General features: G+C 43.5%; 1 protein-coding gene and 1 long non-coding RNA gene across 5 annotated transcripts in view; one reads left to right on the top strand and one right to left on the bottom strand.

Annotated features, from left to right (window-relative positions):
- The window catches only part of LOC121105801, a 21,221-nt gene extending 12,051 nt beyond the window's left edge, over positions 1-9,170 (top strand). Inside the window, exons 2-3 of the long non-coding RNA XR_005838476.1 lie at positions 7,407-7,469; positions 7,817-9,170. This is a non-coding gene — a long non-coding RNA (uncharacterized LOC121105801). The remainder of the gene's footprint in view (positions 1-7,406; positions 7,470-7,816) is intronic.
- LOC103678264 (solute carrier family 23 member 1) overlaps positions 1-12,082 on the bottom strand; it is a 53,621-nt gene that overhangs the window by 32,777 nt on the left and 8,762 nt on the right. For all 4 annotated transcript variants that reach the window (XM_008707599.2, XM_040643971.1, XM_040643972.1 and 1 more), the window contains exon 3: positions 9,182-9,339. In XM_008707599.2, the coding sequence (XP_008705821.1) occupies positions 9,182-9,339 (158 nt within the window). The remainder of the gene's footprint in view (positions 1-9,181; positions 9,340-12,082) is intronic.

Genomic DNA, 12,082 nt, shown 5'->3' with positions numbered 1-12,082 from the left:
TTCCTGCATATTATGCTGCAATGAAGTCCAAAGTGAACAAGACCCAGTCTCAGGCTCAGAACTTCCAGTCAAGTTTTTGAGACCAAACCTTTAAATATGAACAGATATACAAGGATCACCAGACAACCACAGGACTATAGATGACAGAGACCCAAATAAAGAAACAGATGAAAGTAACTTGTCCTATAGGGAGATGATAATTTTTTAAAGATTTTATTTATTTATCTATTTATTTATTTGAGAGAGAGAAAGAAAGAGATAGTAAGAGAGAGCATGAGCGAGGAGGAGAGGGAGAAGCAGCCCCCCAAGAGCAGGGAGCCCGATGCAGCACTCGATCCCAGGACTCTGAGATCATGACCTAAGCCAAAAGCAGATGCTTAACCAACTGAGCCACCCAGGCACCTCGGGAAATGATAATTTTTAAAACACACTCTCATTTATATCTTTGGCAAGGAAGAAGATCTTGCATTCATAAAACAAGAATAAGATGCATAAAACAAGAATATTCAGAGAACAAAAAAGCTCTTAAAGTATTATAGTAGAAATAAATTCAGTAGAAGAGTTGGAAGATAAAGTTGATGTAATTTCCTCCCCGCAAAAGAGCAAAAATACAAAAAGATGTAAATAGGTAAGAAAAGGTAAAAGAATTAGAGGACCATTCCAGGAAATCCAGCATGTGAATAAAAGGAGTTTGAGAAAGAAACTCAAACAAACTGAAGGATGACTCTTTGCCTATTGAAAGGAACTACTGAGTCCACAGTATAATGGATGAAAATAAACTCAGGCCATGACTAAAAATTTACAACACTGGGATTGTAAAGCGGTTTTTTTTTCCAGCTTCTGGGGTGGGGGAAGGGGGAGAGATTACACAAAGGTTTGACTTTCTTAAAATCACACTGAAAGTTACAAAGCAATGGAACAATGCTTTCAAAATCCTGAAAGAAAATTATTTCCAACCTAAATTTCTAAGCTATCAATCAAGCATGAGAGTAGAATCCACACACTTTCATTTAAACAAGGTCTTACAAAATTTATCTACTATGTACTCTCTCTCACTTTCTACTGAATTATTGTGTTCCTCCAAAAAAGAGAAAGATATTGGAACAAGAGATCTAGACTTGAGAACCAACATGAAGAGAATTCCCAGGATAGGGATGAAAGGGCATCTCAGGATGACATATATAATGTATACCAGGCATATACAGCAACCATTCAAAGTTGCAGCAAGGAGATAGTTCTTCAAGATGAAGCTGATGTGAATGAAATTATTTTATTTATTTATTTATTTATTTATTTATTTATTTATTTATTTATATTTTATTTATTTGATTTTTTTTAAGAGTGAGAGAGAATGTGAGGAGGGGAGGAAGGGAGCAGCAGAGGGAAAGGGAGAGAGAGAAAATCTTAAGCAGGCTCCGAACTGAGTGTGGAGTGGGGCTTGATCTCATGACCCTAAGATCATGACCTGAGCCAAAATCAAGAGTTGGACGCTTAACCTAATGAGCCACCCAGGTGCCTGGTGAATGAAATTATTAAGACAAAATTTAGACAATAAACAAAGAGTATGGAATTGAATTAGAAATAAGTACATAGAAAATTAAGTATATTGGAAACAAGAAAGATGTAAACTCCAGGGAAAACAAAAATCTGGGCAGGAAAAGAGAATGTGATTCAGCTCCAAATAACATCATAGTCATTAATTATAATATAGACTATTGATCTATGCTGGGAGCATAGAAGAATAAGAGGAGGGGAAGTCTGCTTGTATGTGGTGAGTGAGAGGCTGTGAAAGAAAAAGAGATCTCAGTCATCCATACTGGCACATTGATTAGTAATATCTAAAAATGGAAGTGTGTTAATTAGAGATGTGGAGGATAGTACCTAAATAATCAGCTTAAAGAGATGAAATTTTGCCTCGGTCTGGAAAAAAAAAGGGGGGGGATTTCTGGTGGGAAGGGGAAGCCTGTTTGTCTCTCTTCTTTAAACCCATCATTGCTTACTACCCTGAGTGTAGCCCAGCACAACCCCCTGCATCCCTCTGCCCAAAACTGGTGATGGATTGGGAGCCATTGCTCCAGCTCTCCCTTCTGTTCTGCCCCAAGGACACACCTGTCCATTTTTGTTTTTAGGGCTTTAATGTTGATCATGGAGAAATGGATTGGGGAAACAAAGATGAAAGCAGGTGAAGTGTCAAGGGTTGCAGGATCTCAGAATTTTTCTCAAGGCTGGAACCTTCATCCATAGCTCCCAGTCCCTCCTCCAAGATGGTAACAGGCAGCCTAGTGGACTTTTGCTCTCAGGCACAAGTTCAAAGGATATGGCTCACAAAAGATGCCCTGATACTGTTCTAAAAATACGTTTTAAATGGTTGTTACTTTTCCCAGGTATAAAGTAATAGATAGACATTGAAGGAAAATAAATGGCAAATCAAGAAAAATATAAAGAATAAATTTAAATCACCCTAATTCTATAACCCAGAAATAATTAACATTTTGCTCCAATCTTTTTTTATCTTTAACCAGATAAACTTTATCAGCACACATATAATATACGCCTTTCATATATAATGTAAACCACCCACAAATAACCTTGAAGATTTCTACCAGTCTTTTTCTGTCTTTAAATAGATAAATGATTCTCAGTATACATATAATTTCTACCTCTCATAATTATAAATTACATTGGCTGCTATTACCATAGTGAAAAACTTGAAACAACTTAAATGTCCTTTAATAGGAAATAGTTAAATAAATTAGAATATAATTATATATTCTAGAATATGAAATACTAAGTGATAATTTTTTTAATAGTACTATTGCAGAAGCGTGTTTGCTGAAATGGGAAAATATTACAGTACATTATAAATGCTTAAAAAGGGAGAAGAGAGCTATTTTTTTTAAGATTTTATTTATTTATTTATTCGACAGAGATAGAGACAGCCAGCGAGAGAGGGAACACAAGCAGGGGGAGTGGGAGAGGAAGAAGCAGGCTCACAGCGGAAGAGCCTGATGTGGGGCTCGATCCCACAACGCCAGGATCACGCCCTGAGCCGAAGGCAGACACTTAACCGCTGTGCCACCCAGGCGCCCCAAGAGAGCTATTTTTTACAATTAAATTTTTTAATTACTAAAAAAGGGAAGGAGGGTGCAAAATTTTGTGTACAGTACAATCTTTTTCTTGATGTGAAAAATAAATTTTCTGTACCTGGCACTGAGCTAAGCTCTTTGTTTACATTATCTAATAGAATTCTCAAGGCTTTAGAAAAATTAAAAAACAGTTCCACTTCACAGAAACATGAGGACTTCAAGAGAAAATAATGCAAATATTGTCCATTGTAGAGAGGAGAGGGAGCGTTAAGTCTCCACTAGGAAGAGCAATATGCCTTATGCACTTGGGAACCTGGAAGGGCTGATCCCCCTGGGAAGGTATGGCGTTGGGACACGTGCGATCTGAGAAGCCTGTGGTTAAGAGGGGAAGAGTGTGGGTAAATGGGGAAGTGGTCAGCAGTTGGGGACAGATGTGTCTGGAGGGTGAGCTGCTGGAATCCAGCCTCACCCATGTCATCATTTTGATGTTCCCTTCTGGAGTCCATCCAATGAGTGGGGAAAGGATGATGTCACAGGGACTTTTCTTTGGAATAGATCAGAATGGGGAGCAGAGCATCAGGAATATAAGATGGGACTGATGAATTCTTCTCGAGTTTTAAAGGGTCACTGTGTTGTAAGAAATCCTGAGCCCTCTGAGTCCCAACTACTTCATTACTGGACGAAGAGCACTTTGTTCATCTTTTTGCTGAGCTCCCTGCACCAAACAGATAAGGACCTGCTACATTGTAAGAAATGCGTCATGTGCCTTCCCTACCAGTAACTACTCAACTTAAACCCAGAGGAAGCAGAAACATCAGCCCGGTCTCTGGGACTCCTCTGACACGATGGATTGTCAGGTCACTCTTCTACCCCCAAAGCCACCACTGTTCCTGCTCCAGCCAGAGTTCCAATGGTACATCTGGTGGCTTGGCTGTCAAGAGGGCAGGAGCAAAGTGGCTGCATACCTACATACCCCTGTTGGTGGGCATGGCCTTTCTATAGAACCAAGGACAGGCCAGAGTTAGGGCAGGGCTGAGCTCAGCTGCAGGGAAGTCACTGATTGGAAAGGATCAAGCCAGGTCTGACTCAAGCAAAAATGTCTGCAAACAAGCACAGGATAATCTGAATGGACTTTGTGCCAGAAGTACTTGCTCCACACTTGAGATATTCCCAGGAAAATGGAGAGACATATTACCCGGAACCACTCTAGCAAAAGAAATTACCAGTAAATTCATGAATAATTCTAGAGATGGAATTAAGGCCCAGAATGACATGGAGTCAATATTTGATTTCTCCTAGTGATTGCCTTTCAAACTTAACGTCTTATTTTGAAATGAATGATAGAGTATACCATTCCATGACTATCAGAAGTGAACCCCTAAGTGAGGAAGGCTCCTGGGGGATTCAGCCAAGACCCCTAAAGTCATGTATCAGGGAGGCAGCTGTCCATGTTGCCAAGTATTACAGCTGCCTGCCCCACACTGGGTACAGTGCTTGTGAGCTCTGATACCAAGAGCAGCAGTGGTGCACCTGGGTGATTCATTCCGCTGAGCATCCAACTCAAGCTTTGGCTCAGCTCGTGATTTCAGGATCGTGAGATGGAGCCCTGTGTTGGGCTCCACGCTGGGCATGCAGTCTGCTTAAAAGTCTCTCTCTTCCTCTACCGCTCCCTGCCCTCCCCACCCCTAGTGCATATTGTACTTACTCTCTCTCTCTCTTTTTTTTTTAAGATTTTATTTATTTATTTGACAGAGATAGAGACAGCCAGCGAGAGAGGGAACACAAGCAGGGGGAGTGGGAGAGGAAGAAGCAGGCTCCCAGCGGAGGAGCCCGACATGGGGCTCGATCCCATAACGCTGGGATCACGCCCTGAGCCGAAGGCAGACGCTTAACCGCTTTCATCTCTTAACATTCCTTTTTGATTATTTAATGTGGTTTTAATCACTAAGATCTTCTGAAATCTTATTGCAACATCAGCCTGTTTTGGGTTATCAGCAAATAACCAGCAATCAAATCTACTTGGCCTTTGAGTCATAAACTATCAGTTAGGTTTTATAATTTATAATGTCTTAGGCAGTTACTCATTAGCATCCGAGAGGGGAGCTTATTTCCATGGGTAGAACCAAATGCACATTTATTCCTGCCCCCACCTTAGTCTAAAGACATCAGGGTGATTTTATTTCCTAATTTTATTTCTCTCTTTCTCTGCACGTTTAATGAAGGGGTAAGTTCAAGTTCTTTGGCCTCTAACTCCTGATTAGTTTGTGTTTCTCACATAACCCACCAGAAGGCTAAGCCCACAGGTACTTTTACTACCAATTACCAATTGAAACATGGCACTTCATCACCTTCCCTGTCAACATCATAGCTGTCCACAACAGAGATGGAAGGGACCTTCAGACATTGTGCAGTTGAACTCCTTCATTTTATAGATGAGAAAATAGAGCCTTAAAGAGGGTAGATGATCTGTCCAAGTTTCCATGGCACAGAAGCCAAGACTGGAGTTCAAACTTCCAGTGTCGAAGCTCAATACTCCTCCATAATTATAATTAAGGCCATCTCAGGTTCAGGAGTTTTGTGTTTGTAACGCTTCACGGGGCCAGGACAGGGGTGGGGTCCCCGGGTCCCCAGGCAGGTTCCTGCAAGGCCTCCCTAATACTACTGCAGCCTCTTACATTCCTAGGGCCAATCCTGGAAAATGGGGGGGGGGAGGTCCGGATTTTAGGGTTCTGAGAGATAGACCAGAGCAAACCCCGTACATCTTTGAGTCCTTGGTGGGGGGATCTGGAAGAAATCTTGGCTCACAGAGATGGTGACAGAAGAAAGAGAGAGCAGGGAGCTAACCCGCCAAAGCTGTGGGCACGGGTCTCCCACTTCTCAGCAGAGATTGTGAGAACTTAAGCCTTGGCATATCGCCTAGAAATGACTTGCAAAGGAAGCATTTTGCAAAGTGCCTTTGATTGGATTCAGGCAAAAAGGCCATGCCAGGAGTGAATATACTCCTGGAGACAAGTGGCCAGCCCCATATCAGTCTAGACCTGTGTGGTTTGATTCAGGTAATTGACAAAGAAGAAGTGGATATTAATTCTTCCTGTCAAATCTTTTTCTGTCAAGACAGGTTGGGCCAGAAGCCCACTGTAGGAAATGTTTGCCATTTCCCTTCACAACCCCAGGGCTGAGCACAGGCCTGGCGCAGATTAGGTCAAAAGGAGACTGATGGCGATGGGACCCTCACTTGCCTGGCTCCTTCTAAAGTCCAGGGAGGGGCCCCTGCCATGCGTTCACTAGCCATACGCCTTTGTCAACTTCACAAAAGTAAACAGTTTCAGCCACATTTGGCTACAACGCTTGTCTCTTTGCGCGGCCACCTTGAGGACTCGGAATCTTGCATCAGATGGTGTTTGAAAGGCCATAAGCACTTTTAGGATCTGGCTAAGGAGAAGCTGAGTCAGGATAAATTCAGGTTGAGTGTGGTAGGATGTACTTACGTGGTTTGAGACCACAAAACCACCCACGTATACTTAATTTATTTCTAGCCACCTTGGTGTCATGATTGTTTCTTGCAATACTCCTCATACCCTCCGCCCTGTGCCAGGTCACTCTACTTCATGACGTTGAAGGCGCAGAACCCGGAGTCACATTATGTTATGAATGTGTCCCATAGCACCTGACATTTGACATACATGGGTAGTGGAGGAGAAACAAGGTCTGAAATGTACGGTGCCAGAAGCAAGTCTGTGGAAAATCTGACAACCGTCAGATATGCGAAATTGCCAGAGAAGATTTGGTTCTCATTGCTGTGCAGGCAAGACCGAAGTTGTCTCCTCTCAAGAATTTACTTAGTAATGCACCATATACACTTACAAATGCAGCGCACATTTTAAACTTTTTTGACAGAAATCAAGCACAACAGAATTTCTGTGTTTGCAGGGCACAAATCCACAGCAGCATTAGAGCCTGTGTGTGAAGGCACGATAACGTATATCTCAGCTCGCAGTAATTACAAACAAATTTGGACGAACCCATGCCAGAGGAGGGACTGAATTATCTTTCCTTCTCTTTAGAAAATGAAGAGGTGATCAAAGAGTACACAACCTTCAATTAAAGAAGAAAAGAGTATGCAGGCATAAAATGTGGGGGAGAAGTATTACAGGGAGCCGTAAGAACGTGAAAATAATAAAATGTCATGCTATGTTTTGGAATGTGTGGTGTTTATCTACTTTGTAAAATTTGTGATTTGTTGTGCTTTTTTTCAAGTTAATAACATTCTCTCTCATACATGATTTTGTATCCTTACTTCTGTGTTCTTTTTTCTTAAAGGGGACACCAAAACTGTGTAAGCTTCAGGCCGAACAAAACCTGGATCTGCCCTTGGACTAGACGGTAAATTAATGTTAAAGGAAGAAGACGCAGGACGAACGGGTCTGTGGTGAGGGGGGGAGTGGAAGAGGGCTGGAGGACCCACAGAGAGGGATTTCCTCAGCAGATGGTAACTCAAGGGAGCCACCGTGTGGAGTTCCAGGAATCGAGATGGGGCAGGGGTGGCGGTGGAGAATAGGAAGAGGGGATGTGTGGAAATGAGGAGGAGAAAAGCTCCAAAGACACATTTTCCGGGCCTCACAGTTTTGTCCAGGCCAGCTCCTGAGCAAAAGGGCTCCATTTCCCTCAGGCTAATTTTAGCAGCCTATATACGAGCACAAAGGACTTGATTTTTTTTGTTTTTTTTAAAGGTGATGCCACTGATTTCAACAATTGCTCATCTCAATGCTACTCTAAGGGAGAAAAGGCAGTACCAGCATCGGCCTTATTTTATAGGTCCCGAGGCACATATCCCGCTCAAATCTCTGCTGTTTTGTCTTCTCAGAACAGAACTCTTCTTCCTTGCTTCTTTGGGGAAACTTTCCTCAACAGGAGTCTCCCTGTCTGTTGCCCCGATGGGTGAGAGCAGGGCATTTGGCTTACATTGCTCCAATTAGTGCTCTTCCCTGGAATTTTAAAATGGGAGACTCGCCAGAGCAGAACTCAGTTGCTCTGGGAGAGAAGTGTGAGGACCGCCAGCAGCCTGTCTACACTCCTGTGCAGGGAGTCCGTGACAACAAAACGCAGGTGGTGGCAGTGTGATGAGACTGCTCTGTCTTCAGACAGGAAAGGAGGGCCCCCGCCCCCGCACCTAGCCCGTCGCTCCAGAGGGCTCCACTCTGCCTTCTCTGGGAGAGGTATCTGTGGGGCCAAGGCGGTATGTTCCCCTCAAGTTTGTGTGCCTCTCCCCTTTGAGGGCCAAGAATTCTCTGCCCAAATGGCCCTGAGCCTTTTCCAGAGGCTGCTTCGGCCTCTTCCCCAGGTCTGTCCTGTTGAAGGCAGACTGTGATGCAGGTGTGCTCAGCCCTCGGCCTGAGAATGGCCATGCATCAGCTATTTGGGGAATCTGGGGTGTGTGTGTGTGTGTGTTGGGGGTGGGAGTGGAGTTTGGATATGTAGGCTGAGGTGTCCACATTCATGCGTGTAAGACCGTTTGTGATCTGGAGCAAAGCTTGAGGTAGGAAGAGAAGGGGTAAGGCCACAGGCTGGGGGTTGGCCCTCCCCATGTGGCTAGGTTCCAAACCAGAACTCTGAGCAGTGACAGAATTCTAAACTCAAACCTGGCCTTCCAGGTAGAATAATTAGACCATATCTTATTTAAGAGTTTATAAGTTTGGTTTATAACTCCAATATTTAGACATGAAGTGTGAGGGAATGCATTTGTATTCTTGCCCTGCATCTCACAAATATTAGGGGCAGGCCTTTGTAGAAGCAAGAGAAGTCCCTGTTCCTGACACATGATGCCCCTTGCTGTTCTCTTACCTTGATCTTATACCTCAATAAAGAGCAAATTTTTGCCTAAGCTAATCTGGAGTTATGTAACTTTAATTGACAATCCTAGCTAATACAGGAAGTGTTGGAGCTAGGACTTGAACCCAGGCTCCGATTCCTAGTCCCATGTTCCCTCTATCAGGTCCCACCAGCTGTCTAACCACCTCTGCAGCTGCAAGCCAAGCATATCTTGCTGACAGTCCAGCAGGGAAAAGTCAGAATCCAGGGGAAAGAGTTTTACCTACCTGACTCCTAAAAACACTTGCAGGAGAGTGCAGATGCCGGAGACGAAGAAAATTGTGCTGATGAGGTAGCTCTGAGTCAGGGGGTCATGCTGCAGGCACAGGTCCTTGGCCAGGATGAGCGGCACGGCCACGAGCCCCCCCAGGGCCGTGAGGAAGTGCTGTGGGCAGAGCAGAGAGAGTGGACAGGCAGACAGATGCTGTGGCTGCCTCTTTCACCCTCATTCCCGGTCCCCTGCCAGAGGAAAGGGCTCTACCTCTGGTCTCGGAGGAGCCTGACCAGGAGTGACAGGCAGACATCCAGATCAGCAGTGGGAATGAGGGAGACCAGGCAGCCACAAACAGGGACCCAGCCAGAAGGTCTCGGGTTCAAGGGCAGAACCCCAACACTGGGAAATGATATCCTGGGTAAGAAACCCAGGCAGGGACACAAAACAGGAGGACATAACAGGAACCAAAGGGGGGAGCTTAAGAATAAGAATAAGAATAAGGCAAGAGGCTCATAATTAAAACAAGATACAAGGTGAGGGCAAGACTAATGACCAGGAAGCCCTGAGCACATTCTCCTGGAGAGACCATATGTTAAGTCATAAAACAGCCTTGCCAATTGAAGAAGGAAATCATACCAAGGGTCTTTTCTGACTGCAACGGTATGAAACAGGAGGAAAACTGGAAAATACACAAATTTGTGGAAAGTAAGCAATACCCTCCTGAATAAACAATGGGAATAAGAAGAAATCAAAAGGGCAATCAAAAAAAAAAATCTTGAGACAAACAAAAATGGGAACACAACATATCGAAACTCCTGGACCTCAGCAAATTAGTTTCAAGAGGGAAGCTTATAGTGAGAAACACCTAGAAGAAAAATCTCAAGCAACCTAACTCTACACCTCCAGGAACTAGAACAAGAAGAATAAACTAAGCTCAAAATTAGCAGAAGGGAGGAAGAATTTATGTCATTAAAATGTCCATACTATCCAAGGCCAGGTAGAGAGTCAATGAAATTGCTATCAAAATTCCAATGACATTGTTCACAAAAATAAAAAAAACAATGCCATAATTTGTATGGGACAACAAAAGACCTCAAATAGCCAAAACAACCCTGAGAAAGAAGAACAAAGCTGCAGCCATCATAATTCCTCATTTCAAACTTTATTACAAAGCTACAGTAATCAGACAGTATGGTACCTGAGAACTGGTTGATATTTTCATTTACCTTAAAAAGTTAAGACAAAAATAAAATAACAAAAACATACCAGAATTTCATTTGTTTGCCAATGACATAAGTAGATTCTTTGCTAAATTTGATGCAGTTTTTGAAAACTAGAAGAATGTTATTTTCAAAAAATCCCCCCAAAACAAAAAAAGAAACATCAGTACGGTACTGTCATAAAAGTAGACATTAGACCAATAGAACAGAGTTGAGAGCCCAGAAATAAACCCATGCATACATGGCCGACTAATTTTTGACAAAGAAGCCAAAAAGACCTGATGGGGGAAAGGGTAGTCTCACCAATAAGTGGTGTTGCAAAATCTGGACAGCCAGACACAGAAGAATGAAAAATGGAACTCCTATCTTGCACCACTCACAAAAATTTACTCAAAGTGGATTAAGGACTTAAATATAAGACCTGAAACTGTAAAACTCCTAGAAGAAAACACAGTGGAAAGCTCCTTAACATAGGGGCTTGCTAAAGTTTGTTAGCTATGCCACCAAACACACAAACAACAGAAGCAAAAATAAGCAAGCAGGACTACATTAAACTAAAAAGCTCTGCCCAGCAAAAGAAATGGTCAGCAAAATAAAAATGCATCCTACAGAATGGGAGAAAATATTTGCAAACCATCTATCTATAAGAGGCTAATATCCAAACATTTTTTTAAAGATTATATTTATTTATTTGAGAGAGAGAGAGAGAGAAAGAGAGAGCATGAGCAGGAGGAGAGGGAGAAGCAGACTCCTCGCTGAGCAGGGAGCCTGACTCGGGGCTCCATCCCAGGACCCCAGGATCATGACCTGAGCAGAAGGCAGATGCTTAACTGACTGAGCCAGCCAGGCACCCCATTAATATCCCAAATATCTAAGGAACTCAATAGCAAAAACCAAACAATCTGATTTAAAAATGGGTGAGAGACTTGGAGCTCGGGAGGATAGTGGGGGAGGATACTGAGCTCACCTCCTTCCATGCTTACAATCAGATATCATCCCCATCCAAGTCAAGAAACCGAACAGTGATCCTAAGAGAGGCAGAACAAATTCCACAGCTGAATATAGAGAAGAAGCTGCATCTGAAAGATTAGGAAGGTCAGAAAGGTGGAGGGAGGCTGCCCGCAATGGGGAGGGAGTTGTGCACACAGAGAGGGCAGAGAAATGGGCCCTGGCACCAGGGAGCTCACACAGGGAAGACTAATCCCCATTAACACCAGAGGGGCTGAATTCCATGAGTTTGTAAAACCAGGGGGAACTTGAAGCCTAGAGCTGTAAAAGTCAGCTGACTCAGCACTGGGTCAACCAGAAGGGCGAGGGACAACTGGGTCACTGCCCTTAAAGAGCCAGCAGACTGTGTGGAGAGGCAACATAAAATATGGCAGTTTAGGGGCACCTGGGTGGCATAGTCGGTTAAGCGTCCGACTCTTGGTTTTGGCTCAGGGCTCAGGTTGTGATCTCAGGGTTGTGAGATTGAGCCCTGCATCATTGGCTCTGCACTCAGTGGGGAGTTTGCTTGGGACTCTCTCTCCCTCTCCCTCTGCCTCTCCCCCATGTACTCTCTTTCTCTCTTTCTCTGTCTCCCAAATAAATAAATAAATCTTTTTAAAAAATGGCAGTTTATACAATGTCTGAGGCAAACGGGAGACAGATGTGTTCAAACTGATTTTGGGGCGTGCTGGGGGACTTCTTTGAAA

The sequence above is a fragment of the Ursus maritimus genome, unplaced genomic scaffold (genome assembly GCF_017311325.1).
Source record: "Ursus maritimus isolate PB19 unplaced genomic scaffold, ASM1731132v1 scaffold_3, whole genome shotgun sequence".
In the NCBI taxonomy this organism is placed as follows: domain Eukaryota; kingdom Metazoa; phylum Chordata; class Mammalia; order Carnivora; family Ursidae; genus Ursus; species Ursus maritimus.
The sequence above is the reverse complement of the archived record's forward strand: the minus strand, read 5'-3'. Positions and strand labels throughout refer to the sequence as shown.